The sequence below is a fragment of the Cladophialophora psammophila genome (genome assembly GCF_000585535.1).
Source record: "Cladophialophora psammophila CBS 110553 chromosome Unknown aczJe-supercont1.5, whole genome shotgun sequence".
NCBI classification, from domain to species: domain Eukaryota; kingdom Fungi; phylum Ascomycota; class Eurotiomycetes; order Chaetothyriales; family Herpotrichiellaceae; genus Cladophialophora; species Cladophialophora psammophila.
Window position 1 is genome coordinate 1,740,345 of NW_006912926.1, and position 25,927 is coordinate 1,766,271.

The 25,927-nt window shown below is 51.8% G+C and overlaps 8 protein-coding genes across 8 annotated transcripts; 4 read left to right on the forward strand and 4 right to left on the reverse strand.

Annotated features, from left to right (window-relative positions):
- A1O5_04277 (uncharacterized protein) lies at positions 1-766 on the reverse strand (the record flags this gene model as incomplete). The annotated part of the gene is made up of 2 exons (XM_007744885.1): positions 1-360; positions 413-766. 2 exons carry the CDS (start codon positions 764-766, stop codon positions 1-3), a joined length of 714 nt encoding a protein of 237 aa, XP_007743075.1.
- Positions 767-1,260: 494 nt separating this feature from the next.
- Positions 1,261-2,688, forward strand: A1O5_04278 (uncharacterized protein; the record flags this gene model as incomplete). Its single annotated transcript, XM_007744886.1, has 1 exon — positions 1,261-2,688. The coding sequence occupies one exon, from the start codon at positions 1,261-1,263 to the stop codon at positions 2,686-2,688; it is 1,428 nt and encodes a 475-aa protein (XP_007743076.1).
- A 1,231-nt stretch (positions 2,689-3,919) lies between these two features.
- A1O5_04279 (uncharacterized protein) lies at positions 3,920-4,456 on the forward strand (the record flags this gene model as incomplete). Its single annotated transcript, XM_007744887.1, has 1 exon — positions 3,920-4,456. The coding sequence occupies one exon, from the start codon at positions 3,920-3,922 to the stop codon at positions 4,454-4,456; it is 537 nt and encodes a 178-aa protein (XP_007743077.1).
- A 4,439-nt stretch (positions 4,457-8,895) lies between these two features.
- Positions 8,896-9,876, reverse strand: A1O5_04280 (uncharacterized protein; the record flags this gene model as incomplete). The annotated part of the gene is made up of 1 exon (XM_007744888.1): positions 8,896-9,876. A coding segment is annotated over one exon (981 nt), but the record flags the coding sequence as incomplete, so codon positions are not given.
- Positions 9,877-13,206: 3,330 nt separating this feature from the next.
- Positions 13,207-15,486, forward strand: A1O5_04281 (uncharacterized protein; the record flags this gene model as incomplete). Its single annotated transcript, XM_007744889.1, has 1 exon — positions 13,207-15,486. The coding sequence occupies one exon, from the start codon at positions 13,207-13,209 to the stop codon at positions 15,484-15,486; it is 2,280 nt and encodes a 759-aa protein (XP_007743079.1).
- Positions 15,487-16,634: 1,148 nt separating this feature from the next.
- Positions 16,635-17,600, reverse strand: A1O5_04282 (uncharacterized protein; the record flags this gene model as incomplete). Its single annotated transcript, XM_007744890.1, has 1 exon — positions 16,635-17,600. The coding sequence occupies one exon, from the start codon at positions 17,598-17,600 to the stop codon at positions 16,635-16,637; it is 966 nt and encodes a 321-aa protein (XP_007743080.1).
- A 1,425-nt stretch (positions 17,601-19,025) lies between these two features.
- Positions 19,026-21,491, forward strand: A1O5_04283 (uncharacterized protein; the record flags this gene model as incomplete). Its single annotated transcript, XM_007744891.1, has 1 exon — positions 19,026-21,491. One exon carries the CDS (start codon positions 19,026-19,028, stop codon positions 21,489-21,491), a length of 2,466 nt encoding a protein of 821 aa, XP_007743081.1.
- Positions 21,492-24,680: 3,189 nt separating this feature from the next.
- On the reverse strand, positions 24,681-25,901 carry A1O5_04284 (uncharacterized protein; the record flags this gene model as incomplete). Its single annotated transcript, XM_007744892.1, has 1 exon — positions 24,681-25,901. The coding sequence occupies one exon, from the start codon at positions 25,899-25,901 to the stop codon at positions 24,681-24,683; it is 1,221 nt and encodes a 406-aa protein (XP_007743082.1).
- Positions 25,902-25,927: the final 26 nt, after the last annotated feature.

Consider the following 25,927-nt stretch of genomic DNA (forward strand, 5'->3'; position numbering starts at 1 on the left):
CTAAGTTTCCCTCTTTCTTTTGGCTCTCTGAGATTTGCTTCTAGATCTGTTTTTCCGCTTTTTATCCTGCTGCAGCTGCGGCTGTGGCTGTAGCGATTGGGGTAATTTCGGTCCCTCGCCTTCGCCGTTAGAGTTACTGTCTGCGAGGCTCTCGAATGAAGATGGATCATCCAATGGGACCGAGGCTAATTGGGCAGCTTGTGCAAGTATATCAGTCGCACCGGCATCTGCATCTGGGGTTGTATCTGCCTCTGCTTTTGCCGTCATAGCAGACTCGAGTGCTTTCAGTTTTCTGTTAGCGAGGACTTTCTCACGGGCCTCACGCTCGGCGCGTTGCAAATCATATTTTTCATTTCCAGCCTAGGATGACTTAGCTCTCCACCCAAATCGCGTGATGTCGACAGCGACATACCAAAGCATGCTTGACGAATCTCCCAGCAGCATCTTTATCCAGGGAGAGATTTGGCTGAGAATTCTGCGGTGTGGCTTCGCTTCGCTTGATCTTTTCAAAATACTGCTTGACTCTGGTCAACTCCTTGAAGACAGAATGCTCCTTTGCTTGGACACCATGAAGCTTGAGGTAGGAGAAAATCAAGGACTCGATCGAGTACACAAGGAGAACATTGAGTTTCGCGCGGTCGAGCAAGGGCAGCTTTTTGGTGGTGGCTGAAAGAGCGCCGCTAAGGACCGGCTCAAGATTATCTTCAAGATCCTCGAGATTTTCCTCCAGCTCATCAACGAGCTCGATGACCGCCTTGGTGTCCATGGTAGCGATGCAAAGGGCGAGTTGTCTCGTGAGGCAGTGCACAACCAGAAGTTGAGAAAATGTTGACTTGTCGCAGCGCAGGCCGTGAATTTGGAGTAAAAAGAAATTGGAAAATCTTCCCCGCATCAGGAACGATTGCATGCATTCTCCGACCGCGACTCACTCTACCAGCTGGTAGCTTAGTTTACCATCCCTCTCATCATCGTTCCTTATCTCTCTGCTCCCCATATACATAGATCGATTTCCAGTGGCCTTATCAGGATGGTGACGATATCTTGACCTTGCAAAGCACACTGTGGAGGGTATAATTGCGCAATTTGCCCACCAACCTGAGTGTTCCTCCAGTGAACTTCACATTGACCCTCAAGCTGTCGCAACCACTCTTTCTTCGCCCATTTCTCCGGGCAGTGCGCAGATGGCCAAAAGTTGCGAGCGCAGGCCTGTGGCTACAGAGCACCTCTTGTCTTGACCAAGCACCCCGCAGGTTTAGACCCATGGCAGACGCTCGATCTTGGTGGAGAGATCCCCCGTCACCTGAGCCCTCTCAAGACGTTCCCGCATTCGAGTCGAACCCATTGGAAGAGTCCGCACTACCAAGTCCAGACAACGAACAGCTGCTCACCAGGCGTGTACATATTCTCGGCCTCGGAAGCATCGGCACCTTGGTCGCCCATTCTCTGAGATGTTTACCCAATCCTCCTCCGATCACCCTGATGATCCACCGACAAGAGCAATATGATGCGTTCAAGAGAGGGGGCCGAATTATCAACCTGATAAACAAGCAAAACGGTATCAACGATGAGCAGACCGGTTACGACGTTGACCTATTCAACAATAATGCAGAGGATGGCGAGGCCCGATGGGACTTTATACCTGACAGACGCCGGGAGCAACCACAGACCAACCCTGTCGAAGAAGGAGAGAAGATGCCATCAGGCGAGCTTTACATCTATACCTTGATAGTCGCCGTCAAAGGTCCCACCACCGTTGCTGCCCTCCATTCCGTCAAGCACCGTGTCGATGCAAGGACAACGATCTGTTTTATGCAAAACGGTCTTGGCCAAATAGATGAACTCAATCAAGAGGTCTTCACCGACCCTCAGACGCGTCCCACCTACATGTTGGGGATTGTTTCTCACGGTGCCTACATGGATGCACCTTGTACAGTCGTCCATGCGGGATACGGTGCAATAGCTCTGGGTATATGTCGAGATCCCGATCGTTTCCCGCTTCCTCCAAAGGGACCAGTGCGTCACCTGTGGGAGTTGTCAGAAGATGAGAGGAAGAAGCATCATCCAACTGATAAAGAACTCTTTGCGAACCTCTCTTCACGTTACCTTCTTCGCACCTTGACAAGATCACCAGTTTTGGCATGCGCGGCATTTCCATACCTGGATCTACTGCAACTGCAGCTTGAGAAACTCTCTGCAAACTGCATCTTGAATCCTCTCACTGCACTCCTTGATGTTCCCAACGGCGCACTGCTCAACAACAAGGAGCTGTTGCCCGTCCAAAGGCTTCTCCTTGCTGAGATTTCTCTCGTCATCCGCGGTCTACCTGAGCTCGAAGGTATTCCAAACGTCCAACATCGGTTCTCCGCCAAGCGACTCGAGCAGCTATTTATGGGCGTGACTAAACGGACCGCGCGGAATTCGAGTAGTATGCGAGAGGACATCCGCCATGGCAAGAAACCAGAAATCGACTACATCAATGGCTATATCGTTAAGCGGGGCGAGCAACAAGGCATCAAGTGTGCTCTTAACTTCATGCTCATGCAGCTCATCAAGGGCAAAAATTCTCTGAGGTCCGGCGCAGGCCTGCCCTATGGCACAACACGGATCCAGAGCGAAGTCGACCCGCATCGCCTTGACTCAGTCACTCTCGCTGACAATAGCACTCCGCCGAGAGACAGCATAGCCTGACCGTCTTGTGTGCTTCTTGGCTCGGAGTAAGCAAAAAACCTCGATGCATCAGTTACGGAGGAACTCGAGCATGCGCTGAAGGATTAATGACAGATGACATCGTGTCAGCGCTTGGCAACAATAGTATGTTTTCCCGAAGGAGAAACTAGGCCTGTTCATATTCTATTCCAGACTGGGACTGACAGCTCAATCTTGTCGCATGTCGATCTACTACCTCTTGCTCTGTCACAGTGGCAATTTCAGATTGTGATGTGAAATTAATCGGCCTGGCCTGGCAAGCCTGGAGTGATCCTGACGGGAGATAAATGGGTCTAGAATGAAAGCTGCAAGACGATCACTGAATCGAGCTCCCCAAGCGAGGAGGTTTAGCCGGCCTCAAGCTGGGCCCTGCCTGGTGCATGAACCGTGGTCTCAAACCATGGCTGTTTTGATCCAGACCGTCCCCCAGCCTTGATTCGGCGACCTTCTAGCCAGCTCGCCAGTCAACCAGTGGCTGTGAGAGAAAGCTAATCCTCTGAGGAGAGCTCATTCCCCAAGCTGGGCCAGGATTGTTTAGCCCAAAAATACCTCGACTAACCTTGATGTGGGCTGACGCCTCTGTTAGCCTCAAACATCAGTGGCTGAGATAAACGAAGAGGAGGCGCTATCGCCCAAACTAAATCCTCGAACCCCAATCCAATGCCGGCACGCCGGCTGTACTGCAGGGGAGGAGGTTGATCTTGGCGCTATCCACGATACGAAAAATGCTGTCAGCTGGCCTTTCTCCGCGAGCTAGAGCTGGGAATAGAGGCCAATGCCACCACAGCAAGAAGCATTTTTTTTAGTCTTTGCTCCAGAATCATCAGTTAGACCACACCGGGGCGGCGAGGACACCCTGGACCATGTTGGCGGGAGGTGGGCCAGCTGTAACGGGTCTCTCCCAAAGTCTGGGACACTTCTGGTGCTTCTGCTCTTGCTGTCCTCGAGGCTGATGGCAGGATCCCAAGCGGCATGGCTTGCTTGCTGGGCTGGTACCTGGTCCGGTCCAGGTTCTCTCCGCGCCAACCACTTCCTTGGCTGGCTAACGGCTCAGTTGTCTATATAACAAACCCTTTCCCCTCGAATTGATCAAGTCTCTCATCCAGATCAACAGCACAGAACCCTCGCTAACAGCAATTTGCGCTACATTCGTTGCAAAATCCTGCTCATTTACACTCTTTACTACAAAGATACAATTAATCAATCAATCAGCATGCGCTCGTTCACTATCGCCGCCGCTGCCGCCCTCATCTCCTCAGCCTATGCTTCTCCATGGGCTATGGGCGGTCTCTGGGGAGGAAAATCCGACCCAACCAAGTGTTTGAACCAAGCTACTGCTCAGTATCTGGTTGACGGTTTTGGCAAACTCATCTCCGCCTACACCGACGCTGACGCCCAGAAGCTGTTGGCCGACAACCTCGTCGACTATTCTGACTCCATCAACTCCCTCATCGGCCAGCCAGTTGGGGGACCTACCTTTCCAAGCAAGGCAGCTTTCATGGCGGGACAGGGCTCTCAGCCTCCAGTTCCTTTCCAACTTCTTGCCCTCGAGGCCTTCAACTGTGACACCATCTCCTTCCGATGGCTTGCTGGTCTCCAGCCTCAGCCAGTGAAGGGTATCACGGTCCTGAAAGCCTCCAACAGCCAAGGCCAGAAGGACACATGGCAGATCAGCACCATCTATACCGAATTCAACAGCATTGCTTGGTTGGAGGATATTGGTGGCAACGTGACCTACCCCAGCCACTAAATCACTGGGGCCTCATTTTTGATACCCTTTTGACATTTGGTTAGGGGCATAGCGATGGCGCCGGGAAACGATACATGCATGGGACTTTTCCGCTATTGAGACTTTCAGCAGTCTGGCAGACAAGTCATGGGTGGCACGATAGGAGATCCCGCGCATTGGATCTTGCGGAACGTTACGCAGCAGCGGCTTGACCTTTGACCCTCGGCCCGCGAGAAATTGGAATTTTAATGGCTTTTCAATACATAGCAGCAATTCAAAGTGTTACTTACCAGGCGCTCCATCCGTCCCGAGAGTAGTCTTTTTCCCGGTCTTTTTTTTTCCCCCCTCAACGTTTCGTCGTTGATAGCGACCGGATATCGGCTGGAAGCCTATCTCGCTTATGACTCGGGCTTCCCGACTTCCGGAGAAGGCCTCGTACGAGGTATACGACGAGGAGTTGTTTGCCCCCTGCAACGCACATCAAACGCAACGTCCGACGTCGCCTGAAATATTGCGCTTTCGGCTTCATTGGAGCGTTGCAGTATGCGAATGAGAGTGAGACCTGATGCCCGCGACAAGCTCCTTCTCTCTTCTCCCCTCGCAGGCGGATTAGAGAAATCTCCTCTTTGGGGCGACTTACCTAGTGAGTTTGTTGTGGGTTCTCTCACCTTGGGATCTGCGAGATAGACATTGCTATGGGTTCGAGAAGCTGGTGGGCAAATGCCTGTAGTCTCCAGACCAAAATCTCAACTAGAGCGTCCAATCTTCTCTCTGGCGACTCATGCGTCATGCGCAATAACGCGCCGACCCGCCCGCGCTTCATTTTGTACTTGCGAATTCTGAAACCGCAACCGTCTCGACCTACCTCGTACCGTTCCAGTGGCTAGCGGTAAAGGGATGCTGGCTGAAATTGGCGGGGCGAAGATTGCATCCCCGGATTTTCTTTGGCCTTTTCCAGGCCAGGAACCATGAACCATGAACCATGACAATAGCTAGTGGGCTCGGCGGTCGACCCCTGTCCGCCAAAGCTTGATGCTTCTTGAACTGTGGCTGGACGGCTGCCCACAGGGAAAGCAGGCTAGCCGAGAGCAATTTCGACTGGTCTTTTAGTGGCCCTCCGTTGATATACCTTAGCACAACGGCGGACTGCTTCGCGCAAGTTGGGAGTTTTTTTTAACTTTTATTTCGCTTTCTTCTCATACCCAAGTAAGTATAGGGATATTCAACGACTCGACTTGGTGTGCAATCTCGATAGGGAAAAGCCGTACGAAGAAGGAAGGTCATCAATCACTCAATACTAGGTAGCTACCGAGTACTGATGACATACTACCAAATTGCCTTCTGTTGCTCCGCCTTGGAACTATCCACATCGTTTGCGGTTGCTTTGTGGAATGGGCGGGAAATGACAGATGCAAATCCGGATTGTTGCGCGCTTGACTCCTTTTTCTTCTGCACAACAAGCTCGAAGTCTAAACCTTGGTCTCAAGCTTTGATAAGCTTGCGGGTCAGAAATCGGGAGGGAAATGCAGAGCGATTGAAGATCCTTCACCAGGCGCTCTCCAAAACTGGAAGAGGCACACGACACTTGCCTAGCAAGACAATCACTCAGATGAAGTGAGAAAGGACAGGTGGGTCAACAATTTCAAACTGTGTTCCATACTCGGTACTCTCTAAGTACCTAAGTACGCTGTAGGACTACTCCCCTCCAGCTACTGGGTACACCTACGACCAACCATTTCGGAAAAGACTTCCAAAGGCCGCAGGATGGAGGATTGGCTTGTTTTCCTGCTGCTGGGGCTAAGTACTGCTGGTCGCCAGATGCCTCCACCAGTGTCGTTGGTTAGATGGTTTCGAAGAAGACCGGTCGTCACAACAGCAAAACACCCAGATCACTGTAATTGCCTACTCTGCTCAAAGAGAAGGCAGGAATCAGGTAAGTCTCCAAGAGCCTCTCTTCTCGCCCTCCGGGGTTCCTTCTCTTTTGTTATCTTGATCCTCCAGGAACGAGTCGGAAAGGTTGTGATCTCCGCCCTTTCGTACCTCGTATGGAGGCTCTGCTCTTCATTTCATGTTCGTTCCTGGCACCGAGTATTTGACGAGCGTTCCCTGTTGGATGATAGGGGTGGACTCCCTCCGTGGGCATAGCGAGAGCTTGTGCTCCATCCTCTCTCCACTACAACCAGCCCTCAACATTAAGGAGCAAAGACTCTGTGGGACGGAGAGGACTTGTATGAGAGTAACGGGCGGTATGGTATTCGTGTATCTATGAAGGAGAGTGTCTGACAGCTATCTATCTGTGTAATGGATGCCAAGGCGCTAATGGCTCAACAACTCGATTTGAGTAGGACAGCGGCTGCTGCCGTTGCAGGAGCAAAAGTCAGAGCAGGATTTGCTGTCATGTGGAGACTGGCCCATTCGGCCTTCCTCCAGGATCCTTTATTTGTGAACATTCCCTGCCCCTACGCCCAAACATCGCAATTCCGTTCGATCAGTGTTGGCATCTTGGCCATCTTCCAGAGTCAAGCGCATTCTCTCCCTTTCCTGTGATTCCTGCTCTGGTCTTCTAGGGATGCGCTCGTGCTCATACAGATCGGGTGCTCTCTCTGTTGCACCGCATGGATCCAAAGCCGAGCCATCTTCCTCAAATGCCACTGACGAATGGAAGTTGAGTCGTCCTACAGTTTGAGCACATAGCACGGGTGGATGGGTCCGCGCCAAGTCAACAGACCACTTGCGTTCTGCTTTCTCCCTTCAAAATCACCATGCCCGGACCTCATGGCGGACTGAGCACGCCAAAGGGACGCGAGAATCGTTGGCCTCTTTTGGAGACCTTGCCGAATCAAGGGCGAGGATGCCTAGTAGCGCACGAGTGCTGGGGTATAACAACAAACATGCTATGCAAGGGTGAACAAGGCTGCTACGCGGTCTCGAGCGCGGCCCTCCATGCCTCCTCGGGTTGTCTCCGGACCCTGGAATGCCCAACCGAAGGAAGCCTGGAGTTGGACTCGGTGTCCGACGCGATGTGTGCGGCTGGTCGTGCAACAAGAGTGAAAGAGTGAAAGAATGTCGAGATGATCTATTGGACACATCAGGAGACATAAGAGATGGGAAATATGCACGACGCTCCCAGTCTAGCTACTGTTCAAAGTCGCTCATCTTTGCAACAGTGCACTTTTTCTGGTTGGAGGGGTCATGAAAAAGCAGCCAAAGCCTGAGAAAATGCCCCTCAAATGCCTAGAGAGAGAGGTTGAATATGCGCACTGCCTACGGGTTGAATGAGGTAGGAAAAGGCCAGACTGCTCCATTTGTCAGGCGGCCGGCTGAAGTTTCTTCCTTGTCAGGTTTCCGAGCAAGTTGTCAGGATTTGCCAGAGCTTTCTGTACATGCTAGAGAAATCGGTTCGGAACGAATGGTTTTCGTTACCCGCTTCCCAAGTATCGTTGTCCTGATCAGTATTTAATACTCGCAGTCGTTCCTGCTCATAACCAGTCTACCATAAATGTTGCGAAGGCAGTTCGGTCTCACGATCCGTTGTTCCGTTTCACCGTGCGTAGCAATCTGGTACTGGCCGAGAACATCGTTGCCTCACTGTTACTCATCTACCATGCCGTGCGCCTAAGAATCATCCATAAACCACTCAGTCATTCCAGTAACCATGTCCCATACATATCATGAGAAGGGTCTAATGTCGTCACCTACTCATTCAGCCATAATCGTCACACGTGTAATAAAATGCCAGACGCCCGTCGATTCATTTCCATGACGAGGGCGTGTCCTCTGTCTCATGCGAAGGATAACTCGACCACCGAACTCCCAAAAGCTTGATCTGTCAAATGTTCACTCGGAAGCATCATATACCACTCGGTTGTAGGAAAAATGGACCGAAAGTCTTCTGCGGGTACTCCGAAGGAGGAAATGGAAAAAGGGGGGGAGAAGAAAAAGGTGCCCGTGCCCACTTCCTCAGTGCCGACGTCCTTGTTAAGATGGATATTATGTAGAAATAACACATCTAATCAATGCTCCTGCTTGGACCCGAGAAGCCGCATTACCAGCTTCCCAAGGACGGCAAACTTTACTTTCTTCTTTTGCGCCTGTCTCCACCGCTTTGATGTCATTGTGTCAGCGCGTTTCCTGTTGCCCATTGACGGTGGTGCTGGGGGAATGGTTGTGTTACGTGGCGGCGCCGACAACAAGCCATCCGGCTTTATGCTTTCAGCCCTTTGGGTGGTCTTTCGCTCTGATGTTTGAGTCCGAGGTGTCGCTTTAGACAGGCTGTGAGAGAGCAACTTAATGCTGGGCTTTTTCCGGAGCTTCGATGAGAGTCTTGTCAGACTGCTCTCCTCCTTCAACGACAGGGTGGTTCTCAGAGGACTGTGAGACCGCTGCTGGTGTTGTCTAGACACTTGAGACGCTTGACATACCTCGCGACCTTGCACTTTGGAAATACCGCCCATGGTTTCTTTTTGTGGAGTCAAATTCTCTTTCTTGCGTATGTTGGCCTCCGAGATGAAGCGTTCGGCGGCACGAAGATCCGTAAAGCTTTTTTTAATGCGCGTGAGTGGTGAATTATGGTGTCTAGAACTGTCGTCATCATCCCAGTCGATATAGGAGACTTCGTGATGTTCCTGGGAACCTTGAGGTAAATGTATCGCTGTAGCACCAAAATCGGGATTTGGCAAAGGTTGGGGTGCGACAAATTTGGAACCACTCAAGAGATTTGCGGCCCGGGGCACCTGACCGAGCTGGGTGTTTTGGTATAGAAGAGAATTAGGTAGCGGTGAGGTGATGCTACGAATGCCAGAACCGGTGTTTGCCTCGCCCGTCCTCTTGTGAAGTGCGATGACACCGTGAGAATTATCCACCAGGAAACTTTCAAAGTAATCCTCGGAAGAGCCGACAGCTGTGCAAGGAGAGCTTTGAGATATAGCAAAGGATGAATCAGAACGGTGTGAGTTCGTCAGAGATGGAACCGGCGTGACTGGACTTATTGGGGGGGTCGATAGCGTCTGCTGTTCTAGAGAGACTCCTCCAAGCTGTGCAGTCAATTGATGCTGCAGCTCTCGCTTCGTTGTTGGTGTCGAGTCTGTGTTCCTTTCGCGACACCCGGGCGGTGGCTCTGGAGATGATAATCGGCACTCAACCTTAACAGTGTCTGAGGGGGTCCGATTTAGTTGTGGTGCTGGTGGAAGTAGACTTGGAGGACGATGACAAGACTGATCAGAGAGCCAATCATCATATTCAATCAGGGAAGAAACGGAACTGCTTTCTGTACCTCTCCTGGTGCAGATATTGTCGCCATCTGTGTGTGCATGGATGGATGACGGCTGGGGCGGTCTGGGGGACCACTGCGCTAACATCTCCTCGGGGTATAGTGACGCAGATGGCACACGGTGTACGAGAAGTGAATTGAAAGGACCAGGAACTGAGAAGTCATAGAGGTCCGAAAACAAGGGCTGTTCTCGAGAGTCGCCCTTTCCACATGTGTAATGTGGATTGGTATGGGGTTCGCCTTTAACCAACGGTCGGGACATATTCCAGAATTCTTTGTGGTATATAGTGGTAGGTGTCGGACATTCCTTTCAAAGATCCAAGCTGTCACGCAGTGACAAAGAAAGTAGATCAAGGATTCGATTCTCTCCTTTGAAATAAAATGTAGAAGTAGTAGGTTTAATGACAATGGTAATCCGGATTGGATCGAGTGAGCGAACTTATAGACTTTATACTGAGAAAGTGAAGAGGCTCAAGCTGCAGTTTGAACAAACCGCAGCCCTGAATGTGCAGGCTGTCACGACGCTATGCAAGCTATCGAGATCAGGACCTCACAGGGATTTAGGCACAATCGGTCCGAGTAGTAAGAGTGGAACCTCGACGTTGGGTAGGAGAAGAAGCGGACTTTCTTTGGCAATGCCCTGCCCAGAAGCATACCCAGACCTTCGGCAGCAACACGGATTGTGGCCCTGCCTCGATCACAGGTACATCGGAGTCGAGCTGGAAGCAGGAAGATGGGTCTGGAGCAACAATGAACAGACCCTCCTGTAGAACTCATCCGAGGGGTTGGCCAAAGCTCTGCTCATGTGTCCTTGTGAAGGTAGCCCCTCTAAATGACAGCTGCGGTAGGGTTAAGAAGGGGAAAATCTTGGTTTTACAAGACGGCATAAGATAAGTCGCTTTCGATCGCATCTGTTCGACCCTGCTGGGCAAACCACCTCACAGAATGGATCACTTGGCAACTGAAATATCAATGTTTGTGCCATCAAGAACATAGACCTGAGGATGGGGGAGTAGAGGGGCCGTGTTAGCTCAAGGGGTGACAGCCTCATCAGTCTAGACACGCATGCCGTTCCGCATCGTCGGATGCAATACTCATCGACTCCACCAAGTGACATTCCCCTCAGCTGGACGGCAACAGCGGGGTCTGCTAAATATGTGAGCTTGGTAGCGTTTGAAAGGAGAAGTTAGAAACGCAGTGTTTGCTTCTCAACGGGATTCCAAACTGCTTGCGGGAATCCTAGAGACCATAAGCCGCGATGCCAATCTTTTGTTTACCAACAGCAAACATGGCGGGAAATCGACCAATCGACACCTCCAATCAATATGATTGACCTTGTGAATGGCAGAATTGCCACCATGTTTCCCTTCAGGGAAGTGGCAGCGCACCCTTCCGCAGCAAATCTCAATTCCACGGGGGGGATGATGGGTCGCAAAAATAGTTTGTACGGTCGAGTTTGACATTGACATGGGCATTCACAAACAGTGAAGCTTGACGAGGAGTAGACCCCTCAGGAGATCACTGGACGACAACCATGCAGCGCCAGTGGGCGCCCACAGTTTGGGAATCCATATTCTTCCGGTCCGGTCAGCTTCATTGAGCATTGAACCAACCCTGGTCGAGCTGGAGGACGGGTGATCGACGGACGGAGGGTGGCCACTCAGCCTCCGTGGCGACAAGTGTCCGGGCAGAAACACCTAACAACTTGAGATACCTCCTTCTGGGCTTTTGCTTCTAGGCGGGCATCCTAGGAGGGATTCGGGGCTCTCATTTGGATGCGTCAGTAGCGTGGGTGATTCGTTCAGAGACATGGGATTTTGAGCCAATCCGCTTCGCACGGCAGCAGTTGACAGGTCAGGCAGAGCATTCATTTATTCCCTGGTTCCTGGATGACTCGGACTGAGAAGGATGGTGGGGCAGAGAGCGAGGTCTTCTAATCCATGCAGCATTGTTACCAAGCTCTTGATCTTCATCTCTTTTCCTCTGCGGACCTCGCTCTCTGAGGCTCGACACCGGAGGAGATCTGTCGGAAGATGGGCTCTGGCGGCGACGAGGGTGGTGACCGGCGACGATGCAGGTGAAACTGTGGCTCGGGAAGCGCAGGGGCTGGAGCAGCCAGGTGGCTTTGGCTTGTTTCTGGCGGTGCATGGATGACGATGCTGCCAGCTCATCGCTCCACATCTGGGCCTCGATGCTTTTGCGAGCTTGCGCCCAGCCTCTCCAATATCGCACCACGGCCTCGCTCTACCGATTATCCCACAAATACGAGGTACTGGCTGCCCGAGCAAGGAAAATACGGTGATCATGGCAAACACGTTGTCGGCGATTGTTCCAGGCTGCTCTTCAAGCGTCCCGTCCAGAAATCTGGTCCTGGACTGCTGGTAGCAATCTGCCCTCCGTGTTTGTTCTCCTACCGTTCGCAATTGACATCTTGCGACTTGCCAGATGCATGCCATACCGGAATAAATATCCTCAGCTCCAAATCTGATTGCAGCATTGGGCCATATCAGCAGCAGCAGCTTCCAATACCATCGAGCTCCGAGAAAGTCGCTCGTGCGAAGTAGGGAGCTGAGGTGTTACTGACTGCGCTCATAGCTGCCCCCCGTTGAGTGCGGCCGCACCCACCATATGGTGATCCGATATCTTCAACACCTACACAATTAAAACAAAATTTCGCTAGTTAACGAAACCCACGGGGCGACACTTTTGATGTCTGTAACGAGTGCTAAATTGTCTCAATTCCCTCACCGATTCCGAGACGCGACTTCGCCGCACTTGTGGGCGCGCGATTCTGCACTGGAAGCTGAAGGCCCAACCTCCATGATTTCAGAAATTGACCAGCCACCAACACCACCACGCGCTCTTCTTCCACTTCACCACGTCAATGCCTCTGTCACTGTTACTGTTCAGTCCCTCTCACATCTTGCCTGGCTCCAATCCTGTTTAGTCCTTCCCCTACCACCCCCAGAACCTTTACCACCAGCTCCGTCACCCTTGCGCTTCAGGCGCAGTCCCCAAATTGTCCCAAGATCCCTCCCTCGTCCAACAACCAGCGGTCGACGTGTCGCTCCCCGATCAACCGCCCTTTGACGACCTTTACGAGTACTACGACCCGGAACGAGATCCCTTACCCCAACGCCAGCAACAAATAGCTACTCCAATCTCGCAAAGACGTCCTCAATCCTCCCAATCTAGCGGTGCTCGATCTCTCCGGAGAACCCCAAGATTACAAGAGCGGCGGGCGACAACTCGGTCTCCTCTACGTGCGAGAAGGTCACAACTTCTCTCTGCTACACCGCCAGTCCGCTTCGACGAGTCCGGCTCTACCACCCCTAGTCTTTTCCAGCGACTGGTCTCGGACGACACCTATCGACCTCGGAGGCCACTTCACATCTCTCGACATACCCACGACGCCATCCTCTTTGCCTTGGAAGCCATCAGAAGAGGTGATGGTGTTAATGCGCAGCCACTAACTGCTGATCCACTCGAAGAAGAGGCTCGAATGTCAGATTTGGTAAGGGGCACCGCGCCCGGTACCGTTGCTGCGTCGAGTCGTACTCAGAATGGCGGAGGAACTCGTGCAACCGCGGCTGCTGGCATTGGCCCGACTCCCACCGAACCCCCACGATATCGTACTCCTACAGATGTCATGCGAGACCGGCGGGCTCGGGAAGCTCGTAGAGCCGAGGAAGCTGCGGCCAGACTGCGTCAAGAGGAGGAAGCCAGGAGAATACAGGAAGAACAAATTGTTGGCGTTGGGGAGGACACTGCACGAAGAGCGGCTGCCAGACCCGGTGCTCAACCCCCCCAAACTTACAACATAGGTGGACCGATCTCTCAACCTGTCGCCTCGACGACGCGGCGGCAAGAGAACATACCACCCACCCAACCCAGTTCCTCGAGAACAACCGGCAGGGCTCCTGATCCTGCTGGAAGAGATCCTAGGGTTTCTGCAGCCACTCAGCGAAATCGGACAGAAGCCTACGAGCAGCTTAGCATTCCTGCAACAGCGAAACCGGCGGAACAGGGGCAGCGACCTATTCAACAACCGCAACCGCAACCGCAAGCCCGAGCTCAGGCCGTCCCCCCATTTAGCACCCAATCCGCTCAACAACCTCCTCCTCAGACTTCAGGTGCAGGAGGCCGAAGTCGCTTCCCCAACGCGTTTGAACGCTGGGAGGATCTTTCTGCTCGTTGGGAGGGTATCGTATCATCTTTTATCCATCGCATGGAGAACAATGCCGATGAATTAGCTGGGAAGCCCCTTGATCGGCAAATGGCTCGACAGATTGATGACCTGTCTCGGGCAGGTGCAAACCTGTTTCACGCGGTGGTTGAACTGCAGCGTCTTCGAGCATCGTCCGAGCGGAAGTTCCAACGCTGGTTCTTCGAGACTCGGCATGAGCAGGAACAATCTCAAGAAAGACAGGCAGAGCTTGAGCGTCAACTGCGCGCCGAGAAGGAAGCTCGGACGCTCAGTTCCACTTCCATAGAACAGGTGCGTGCAGAGAAGACTAGAGCAGAGGAGCTGGTAAAAGAGATGCGCCGCGAGTTGCAAATCAGCAAGGAAGAAGCTCGCCGTGCCTGGGAAGAATTGGGCCGAAGGGAACAGGAGGAGCGTGAGAGAACCATTGCTTTGCGCAGCGGAGAGCCCACCCTTATTGGCGGCGTCCAAGTCGTGCCGATGCAGGGTTTGCCGAGCCGGCAGGTGAGCACAGCTCAGCGACCACAAACTAGAGATGGGCCGACAGCTGGTGCAGGGCCGACCATGATGTCTGGCCAGCAACAACAACAACGACCTTCTTCTCGTCAAACGATAACGACATCTCTGGATTCACCTGGCGAAGAAAACCGACAATTCACATATCGACCCGACACGGGCGGCCCCTCAGCCATGACAGACCCATTTACAGAATCATCTCGCCAGCGTGAACAGCAAGCCCAACTGCGCCGTGAGCCAGATACGGAATTCTATACTACCCCTCCGCGCCCTACACAACCTGTAACCAGTGCTGCAACTGCCGCTGCTCGAGCTGCGGCGACCGGAGGGCAGTCGCCTGCCCGGACGCCTGGTGAGTCACGCTACTATCAGACTGCCACCAGCGATGCTCAAATGTCCGGTGCACTACCTACACCAGTTCGCCAGGGTACTGGAGGGACAGAACAGTCGTACATCCCATCCAGCACGTCACTGGCACCATCCGAGGAAGAATACCATATCAATCCCGATGGCAGCTACACGCGAGACTCGCAGGGCCGCCGCATCCCTTATCGCCAACCAATAGGACCAGCAGGGACATCCCGGTTGGCTGGGGAGATTAGCGATGACGAAGGTGAAATACCAGGAGAAATATCTGAAGATGATGATGACCATGCCGCCGACGTCGAGCGTGAGAGAATGTACGCTGCACAGTATCGACAGCCTCAATCGTCACAACAGCCACCCACCACATCCGCAGGAATTCCTCGTACCACGACCGGTGCCCTCCCACCTATCCCTCAAGGCCGAACAATAGACCCTACATCGTCAGGCTATGACGGCCAAGTGTACGAACCAGGTGTTCCCCCTGCGGTAACTCAAGCCATGACAGCCTGGGAAAGCTTGCAAGCCCGCCCTCATCATCATCCGACCAGGCTGAGCGATATTATTGAAGAGCAGACTGCGAGGACGACTCCCAGCCGAACGAGCTACGTTAGTGGCTCGGGTGTTTTGCCTGGCGAACAAGGAACTGGGACTGGAACTGGGACAGGGAATGGTGGAAATTCTTCCACCCGGCGGTGAGGGGAAACAAATCTCTTTTGAGACAGTACGAAGAGAAACCAGGCACAATCCCCGAACGCTCAGCCCTTTGTTATGGCGGGCGGAATATTTCTTTGACCCCTTGTTACTCAGGTGAACAACGGCCGCCACCTTGCAAACTTGCAAGAAATTCATCACCATCTCGGGTCCGCAAAAGAAAAGAGAGAAAAGAAAAGGAAAAAACAATCTTCCAATAACCTAATCAATGGGCGGCTTCCTACTCTTACGCTCAATGTACAACACAAGGTACAATATGGATTTAATGAATGCACATATGCAAGCTCGACTTCACGAGCGGGTTAATCGATCTAACCCTCTAGCGATGCTGTAACTGATCTCATTCGGCTCCTTCCATCTTCGGGACATCATTCGTGGAAACAAGCCCGCGAGAAGCAAAAAAAGGGGGAGTCGAGATAGCCCAACGGTCCACGACTCCCTGGGAATAAGACAACATCTTGGTTCGCGATTGAGAGCGAGGGGATATCCGAGGCACACAGCGAATAAAACTAACGGTGTCGAACAAAAAGAACCCTTTTAAAAGGGAGAAAACAAGGCCGTGGATTCAAGCCGGCTTAAACGGGAAAAGGCAAAGAGACTAATTCTTCTTCCTATCAGTTGAAGTCCTTTTCTATTTTGGGTTCACAACTCATGTTCGGGATGTTTTCACAGCAAGCGAAGGCGCAATGGGCGAGTTCTGTCATGGTCTCAATACAATACTGTCTAGCCTTTGTCGTCAGTTTTGTGAAGCTCCTAGGACAAACGGTTCGTCCAAGGCACTTGAGAATGCAGAGACACATTTCCCCAACACACAATTTGACTCTCGCTTAGTCGATGTCATTCTCACTATTATGTCTATCGGTGTTCTCATTCGATCCAATCTGGGATGCTTATTGGTACCGGCTACTCTTTTGATCTGTCTCACCGTTGTTCGCTCATCCAGGGGTGCGCTGATGTTCTGCATCATCTCACTTGATCATGGCTGATCGTATGCCGAATTCGCACAGAAGACTGTTCTCATCAACTTGATACTCATAGGTCTTGACTGCCTCATTCCAAAGAAAACCCGCCGCCTCGTGGTTGTACAGTCTCAATTCGTTAATCCACTCATATTCCCACCACAATTGGCTAATTCAGAACGATGTTGTTCCCGACGAGGGACTCCAAGCACTGGGGTTGGAATCAATGTAGGGTTGAGTGATACACCAACATGTCAAGTGGAAGGGATGAAAGAGCGCCGGCGTCGCATCGCCTCCGTTGTTGAAACATGTCATGGCGGCACAAGCTTTCTCAGTCATCTTTGAATTGTACAGGTTTGGCTCAATCAGTTCTCGGGCGTCTAGTTCCTTGCCTGCATCGTTGAACATGCAGCCGCAGTAACCATCGGTGCCCTTGATCTTGTTCATGTGGTAGAAAGGGCAAGGCCAGTCACATTGAACGCTCCAGAGTTGCCGTTTTTCGGGTGGAATGTACACAACATTATCATGAAAGCTGCGTTTAGCGGCGCCCTGAGATAGAGCGGTCAGAGTCAAAGCCGTACTCTGGGTCGTATTCATTTTGTCAATATCCATAACTACATTATTTCCGAGAATTGAATAGACGCTGCCATCGCTGAGTTTCTGGATCCAGTACGTGACGATATGAGGATTGTAAATGTTGACTGCGATGCACTGACAATCGGCAACCGCCGTCTGAGGCTGTCCTTGACCTTGATTCACAACCAGAGGTACCAAGGCAAGGTTAGGCTGAGGGTTGACCAATCCAATTGTGCCGCACGGCAAAGAAGTGCTGCAGTTGACCACAAGTGTGGTAGCTACTGGGCCATCCAGCTGCAAGAAGATTTGGATGACGCCATCTCGAAAGTAAGGGATTATGGAGCCAACCAATGCCGTATTCTGCGGTTGCACACTCAGTGATTGCTGAATTAATTCTGGGGTGATGTCTTGATTCGGCGGAGGTATGAACGTGGGGACTGCGGTATCGATAGGCCGTGCTGAACTCGTTGGTGTCTGGCGGCGGTGCAGGTCGTTCAACGGCTCTTGATCCGACCCTTGGAGTGAATTGTACACTTCGTTTGCCTTGCTGTGCCAGTCGTCCATGGTGCCACAGTAACACGAATCTGCTATCACAGAGTAGAACGGTTCCTTTCGATTTTGGCATTGTAAGGTTCGACATGGATCGGGAAACTGAGCAACAGGTTGGTTAGGAATCACAAGCAACAGGGTTGCGGTGTATTTGCATTTGGACTCACGGGAATCACGGGCCACGCTGAACAGGAGCAAGAGAAAGATGAGAAGTCAAACACTGCTTCTCCAAAGAGACAACTTTTGGACGAGCATAGTTGGTCAAGAATAGCAGACACCCGGTTGTGTAGGACATTAAGCGCATTGTCCATCTTTATTGGTGCCGCTGCTGACAGCCCTGCAAGCCATGTTGCGGCAGCGAGAGCTGTGAAAATCATCATCGGCAGACTTTGCAGCTTATCGCAATCCTTAAAGATCAGGGATGTGGTAATGATACGGTTGAACAGGGGAATGTGAGCAATAAGGAATAGAGAGCGAATGGAAGATGCAGGGTGTGAAGACACAGGACCTTTCACTGAGTGGACGGCGTGAATTGAAACTGCCGGACCTCGTACACTGGTCAAGATCATGTCAGCACTGCACTTACCTGATCACAGATTGCCAACAATGAAAGCAATCTATCGCCAGCCGAATATCCCGAGTAAGTGCGACACGAGGGCACCTTCCCAACAATCTGTGGAAAGGAGATTCAGCTAATGAACATCGTGGCAGCAGGAGTTGAATTTGTATCAGTTCAGGGTTTTGCGATTAAGCCAGGAGTCTCATTTTCGTTGCAGGATGTGACGAGCGTACGAGATGAAGTGGGCGGCTGCCTCTCTTACAACTACTTGCACAAGGAACAATGGACAAGGCTGAGCTCGTTCCAAAATAAAGCGGCAAGGCTGACTTCAACCAGGAATCCGGATTGACGTGGCACATTAATGCCAAGGCGCTAGTTAACTAGGCTGAGGTGGAGCAGATTGACTCGTCTTGGCAACGGCAAGGCCAACGACGCCAGCATTGCTGTCAACACCACCGCGGTACTGGGTAAGCTGTTCTACCTACTCCGGATGAGGTACCTCGTACGCATTGCTTGACAACACTCACTCCATATGGCTGGGAAGGAGTGCCACTTACTAGCTCACATATATATGTGCTCTGCCCAAACCGGGTTTTCGCCTCTGCTTTCGTGATGTGTTTCACTCTGGTTGCTCCATCTTGTTGCGGGAGGCTGGGAACCTTCACCGGTCTCCGCCCGCTCCCAACCACCACCACACCATCGTCCACGAGCAGAACCAGCTCAATCCCAGCCTCACGTTCCACGTTTCCTTCTTAATTCTCCGGTTGCTTCATTAAACCTTACTCCCCTGCTCTCTTCCACTGTCGTCAACGTGCGTCTCTTGATTTTCCGTTCCTTTCTGCTTTTGCGCATCCTTGCTCACGAGCTTTTCCCTCAAAGTAATGAACTTGGTCACTGATCCCAACGCTCACATTCAAACAGTCAAGCGAACCACTCCTCAATACATCAAGTCCGACTCCCTCAAGTCCTCTTCGGCTACAAACGAATACTTCTCTGACTATGCCTCCGAAGTCGCCAGTCAAAAGTCGGACGCATCCAAAGCAAGCTATGAGACCCCTCCCTCAAGGATCTCTACTCCACTTGTACAGCACAACCCTATCGACTCCGAGATGACGCTTCCTTCAAGACCCGGCGCGATTCAGCCGGCACCTCTGAACATTCGACACAACCAAAATATAGGTGCACAGACAACGGTGCGGATGCTGTCCAGTTTCGACGAGATGAGCCCTCCGACTCCGGGGGTTGACGATACACCATACATCCGATTTGCTATCGAGCAATTGACCAGAGACGAGGATGTCATAGGTCGAGGCAGGGACAGTACCTTTCCTGCCCCGAATGTGCCTCTTCCTGCGCCTCGTCCTCCAGTGGAGCCTGGATTTGACGATAGCCCTCAAGCACGAACACCCTCTCCTCCTCCTCCGACTCCACCCCCCCAGCCTGTCTCACCCCGTCCGCCCTCTCGGGCTCCGTCAGACATAGGCCCGCAGGAGGTCATGATCCCCGTCGATCTTTCGAAAGACCTTCGTATGCGCCTCGGCTATGTACCACTACCTTTACGACTTCCAATTCTCGGTCTCTACTTCTTCTTATGCCTTTTAATGATCGCCGCCCTGATATTTAGCCTGGTATATGCAGGCACGAATCACGCACTTTTCGACTATGATGGAAACACGACGCCACGCTACTTTGTCTTCCAGTATCTACCACAACTGGTTGGCATTCTCTTGATCCTGTGGCTTTTTGTGATCGAAGCCGCAGTGTACCGATCCCTACCTTACTACTGCATGGGCCCTGGCCGTCGTAATCGCTGGGCCTTGCAGAACATGCGGGTTCTGCCGGCAAACTATCTTCTGCCTGACTTCACTTTCTTCCGGAACAGCGAGCTCTTGCTGGGCGTGACATTCTTGATCTTCTGGATGACGAGCTTTACTATCCCGCTTCTCGCATGCGTGTTCCAGACCCAGTGGATCACAGATGATGGCCCAGCACGTTTTCGATGGACAACTGTTCGAGGCGTCGGCTGGACCCTATTGGCTCTCTACATCCTCCTGGGACTCGGACTTCTGTATTGCGCTTTCCGGTTTCGACGACGGAATTCCAATCTGCTTTGGGATCCTTGCTCTCTAGCTGATCTGATCTGCTTGTTTCAGAGGTCAAACGTGGGTTCTGATTTCGAGCAATCCGAGATATCACCACAACCAAACGGGCAGATCCCTCCAAGGAATCTGCGTCTAGGTTTCTTCACCACGTCTGAAAGACCAGAAGTATTTCATGGCGTGGGAGAGGAATACGCACCTGTCAAAAACCTATCATTCCCGCCCGAGAAGCCAAAGGCTATCCATCCCTCAAATGAGCTGGGCGATATTGAGGCTCAACGGCATTCTTACGGCTCCGCTTTTTCTCGTAATATCCACTCGCCGTTTGTCCGATATCGGTGGACGCCTTGGTTCCTCCGCGACTCGTTTGTCTTGGCCTGGATTGTCGCAGCTGTTCTGCTGGTCATCGCCTTTTTGGTCGTCAGCTTTGTCAAAAAAGCGGTGCAAGACGGATTTCGCCCTCTCCTCCCATCTCTGACAGATTCGAGTGGCTTCTCACCAGCCAACTTCCTCTACAGCTTTCTGCCAGCGTTTCTCGGCATGGTGCTGTTCCTTGCTTGGCAGCCAATTGACATGTATTACAGAGCAGTCCAGCCGTTCCGCAATCTGTCTCAACCAGCCGGGGCCACGGCAGGAGACTCGCTACTACTGTCATATCCTGCCTATGGACATGTTCGAGTCATTATCCGGGCTCTGATCAATCGTGATTACAAGGTTGCATACATCACCTTTATCGCGTTGCTCTCACTCTCTATTCCTGTCCTGGCTGGTGGAGTATTTACTGCAGTGTTCTTCTCCTCAGACAATCAAGTCAGAATTGTCGCCAGCATGCCTGGGTACATTGCACTATGCGTGCTGGTCACTATCTATGCATTTTCGTACCTTTTCATCTGGCCCACCAGAAAGCGATATCTGCCGCACAATATCGACACCATTGCCGCTCTGCTGAGTTGGCTATATGCTAGCCCATTGCTTGGTGATGTCGCTTTACAGAACATCGGAACGAAAGTTGAGTTGGTCAAGAGATTGACTGGGTCCCCCGCGACCCCAACGTCATTGACCGGTGACGCCGAAGTGGACGAGAAAAGTGGTCGTCCTCGGCGTGCTGTCCGTCGTCTGGCGCAGGATACTGGGATGAGATATGCCTTCGGTATCTTCGTCGGCCGGGACGGGAAAGAACATCTTGGCATTGACCGCTTGCAGAGGCCGGGTAGTCGAGAAATGCTGGTTGTGCCGACTTCGCACTAGTTGCGAGAGAGCGTCGTCATCCGGGATAAGCTGGGGGCGAGATGATATGATTTGATGGCGATGTACAGTATGATGGACATTGAGTTTTTGATTCTGACGATGACGATTTTCGGACTATACGACATTTAATGCTTGAACATGATGGGGTCAGGTGCATTTGGGCAGATAAGGTGCACAACAGTGCCTTTTTTACTACAGTATATTCGGGATGGTTGCCCCTCCTCAGCCATGCGACATGGAATATTGCAAAGGAGATTAGATGGGACAAGACATGTCGGTTCACACCATGTATACGTGTACAGATACAATAAGATACCCAATCCTGATGCTTCAGCGTCATTCCCCGAGATCGACTGCTTTTCCACCCTGTCCAATTCTAGTCCATCTTTCCCAGCCGTCCTGTTCGGCTCCAGGCTATTATATTCGGCTTTGCCCAGAGTGACTGCAAAGCTACCATCCAAGTTATTGGGTGCGCTTAACTGAACAGATTGCCTTGGCCAATTGCGGGTAATCGGAAAAGAGGAGAAATCAATCATCCCACCCACGTCTCTGAGGACGGGCAATTCTTCTTGCTCACGAACCGTGGCTACGACGCTCACACACATGTCGCCTGAAACCCTGAAGCCCCTAGGCCAACGGATGCCCAGCCTTCAACCACATCTCCCGTTCCGGGTCAATGTCTTTGATGTGGCCGTTTACTGGACCACGCGCCGGCTTGGGGCAGACCTTTAACAGAGGACTGTGAAATACAACATCTCGGCCGCTGTCCGCGATCCCTTTCACTGCCCGAGTTTTCGATGTTGGTCATGGTGGGTACTGTGGATGGCTGTTGAATGCACATCTGTGTGCAAAAACGTATGCGGTGCAAAATGCAGCCGACTCTGGACCACTTGCTAGTACAACTTCCGAGGATCCTTCCATGACTAAATCCTGTCGACGGCATTGCGCCAGTGGGCCAGAGGTGTGTGGATTTTCAGCCTTGCGCAGGCACCATAGTCGGCGCTAACGCTGGTCTGGGCGGCGAATCCAAACGGTCGCTCTGAGTCCTGGGCCTTGTGACCCCCAATAAGGCGCAATCAACGAATAGGCTCTCATCCCTGGATTCGCTCTGTCCCAAATCTGAATTGACCACCAGAAGCCAGCGGTGATCTCGATTGGTTATCTGATATCTCCCAACTTCCTACGTAAAGGAGCTCTGTCAGAGGCGAGCTCAACACTACAACTTGCAGGTTTGACTCTCCTGCGGTGTAATCACCACCAAGGCTCTCGAGCTAAAGCGCGGAGTGGGCTTAATTCCGTTGGAAACGGACTTCCCGCATAAACTCGGCCTTGATCTTACAGCCAAGGACGCCAAATGTGTTTATTACCTCCGAGAAAAAGGACGTCGGCGCTCCAGAGATAAAGACTGATCGTGAAGAGGCCATCAGGCTCCGACAGAGGCTCGTCAGCATGTCGGCCTTCGAAACACCTATGTCCTCTTTTATCGGGAGGCTTGCCGAGCTTTGCTGCTGGCGGTAACATAAGCCTAAGATCCATCAAGACACCGCTTCAGCGAGAGAAGTCCGTCCGCAGTGGCAAAGCCAGCTCAAAGATCCTACACAACAGCATGATGTTGTAGAGGAAGAGCCCGATGCTCGTCTTTGGTGGTCAGGCAGAACTCTGCAAATTATATCGATCGCCCAGGACCTCCGGCAAGATATGCTCTGAGATCAGCTCCCCGAAATGCCTCATTGTCCATTCCGTCATCTGACGCCACCATGCGTCCGCTGTCTCCGAGTTCGAACCTATGAAAAAGCCTAGCAGAACCTTGCGTCATAATTTGTCAAAAGGCCCAATAAGGAAAGAGCGATCTGAAATTGGTGATATTTACGCGTTCTCTAGAGAATCCAGCCCAGCAATAATCGAGATAGGGTTCTCAAAAGATGTCATCTCCCGGTTATGGTGCTGGGGAGGGACCTGCAGCTATCAGTCGATCTTGAAGCACCATCTCCAGGATGTTCCTTACAGAAAGCTCGTCGAGGGATCCATCCATTTCTCGTATTGGCGAAGAGAGATTCAATGCAAACATAACATGTCATGTTTCAAGCAACACCAAGAATGGTTCGAAGTCGACGATGCTAACGCTTTTCGTGTTATGAACAACTGGCTTGAGTGAATCACGATAGCTGATCTTTACAATGAGCAGTGCAGACTAAAACCGAAGTGAAACCTGGTTATTGAGAGCAGGGTGGAGCGCCAAATGCCCATTACATCTCGAGGCCTTCTGGACGCAATTGACAGCTCCCTTGAAATTGTGGGCATATACAACAACAAGGAGGCAGCCCACGAAGATATCGGAATTCGCACTGAAATGACGGAAAGCCTCAGGGCCTAGACAACAGCCTCTACAAGAGCTGCTGAGCGATATACCACGCCCGACGCCTGCGTCGCTGACATCATCTCTAGACTAGGTGGTATCGTTGTGTCTCTTGCGTCGGCAGAAAGGTGTCTCCTTCAAGGCCTTCTAAACCGACGAAGTTCAGGCACTTCCTTGCTCTTATCGACAAACAATATGCCCGTGACTCTTGCTGCATGAAGATGCTTTGACGTTCAGGATTTAGCAAATGGCCTCTATCATTCCCCCATCCAAACCAGTTGGAGCTTCCACCACACGACGTACTGTCATTACACACGACAAAATCGTCTGTGCAATGGAAGGTCACAATTCACGAGTAATGGATTTCATCCCTCAAGCTAGGGTACCCGGACAAGAACAGGGCTTCGTCTCACTGTTGCCTATGGTTCGGTCTGACCATAGCGACCGACTGCAGCCGACCTCCTGTCCCCCAACACTCTGAAACAGATCACTAGTGATGGTCTTGATAAGACAGACTTTCGCCGGCTACTACTTCGGTACATCAAGCTGGAGGACCCTACCGCTTCTCCCGTAACAACGAGGAGAACCTGGCGTACGGCTGGCTCCAATACCGATAAACTCTGCCATAAATGCTCTCCCATGGTATTGTCAAGTGGATGTATCAAATGCATTGCGATATCTTCTGAAGCAAGTAAGGCTCTACATGCAAATGTATTATTCTTAAATTCACTTGGAGAAGCCCTTGAATTCACGGCTCAGAATGATCCTCTGGAGACGACCGACATTGAGGAAACAACACCTCGCCCAAGTCGCCGCCTGTCCACAACACCTGATCAGCCCTTGGAGGCGGCTGCAATGATGAACTCGACCACCTGCCGACCCCAGGCTTCTTCTTTTGAGATCCCTGTTCCCAGCCCTAAGACCGGGCTGATATGATTGTGACCTTCCATTTTTAAGACTGTCAATTCGTCGGCTACAACGTCTGTTTCAATCCACTCTTTCACAAACTCATTTTTTGACCTCAGTATCTCGTCTTCCGGATCAAGACCTCCGTAAAGAACCATGACCGGGACTCTTTTGAATTCACTAATGGACCCGTCTTCCTTGCAAGATCTCAGCAGACCCAAGGGGCATAAGTTGCCGACGTGATTCCCGAAATATGCTTGGAGGTTTTGTGCTCTCTCTGCAACGGCACAATCGAAATGGAAGGGGGCCGAAAGAAATATGACCCCCTTCAATTTCAGATCTGGAGCATCTCCTATAAGCATTCTCTGGCGACTTCGGCCAAATTCGGGCGCAAAGAGATAGGTTGCTAAATGAACACCTCCGGCAGAGTTACCCATGATGTAAAGGTTCATCGGTTTTGCCATATCGTTGCCCATATGGCCGTTGACCCAATCGATGACCAGTTCCAGATCTTGGCCTCCGGAAGGGAAGGCTGCGCCGTGAGAGATGAGTCGGTAGTCAGGAATAACGACCTTGACTCCCAGGTTTTCCGCAAAAAAATGGCCTACGTTCGCATACACCAAACCCTCGGGAAAACCTGGGTTGATTTTATCGCCTCTGACAAATCCTCCGCCATACAAGAAGATCAAAGCAGAATTACTGATCTTTGATTGTGTTGTACTGGTGGGAGTGTAGAGATCTAACTGCTGGCGCGGATGCTTGCCATAGCTGAAGGTCTGACGGGATGTCGATTTGATGGTGTCGGCTTGAATTAGCAACAATGGCTTGTATAGCTGGTATGTTGGCACTACGACCTGAGCAATTGCTTTGCCAAGCTGCGGAAGATTATCCATCGCGACCCGAATGATTCTCACTCGAAGGTGAGAAGATGAATTGTTGATGTCGGATTTGGCTTTGCTCGTCGCTTCCTCAGGCTGGTGAGGCATGCCAGGGTCGATCGGTAGTTGAAGAAGACCAACTACCGAGAGAGATCGACCCGTACCCACCAAGCCACAGCTGTTCCCCTCCCCTCCTTCTGCGCTGGTAATGGTTGGAATATCCGCAGAGGGCGTCGCGCTCACGTTTTGAAGAAAGGCCGGGCCGACCATTCCCGCTCTATTTGAATCAGATTAAG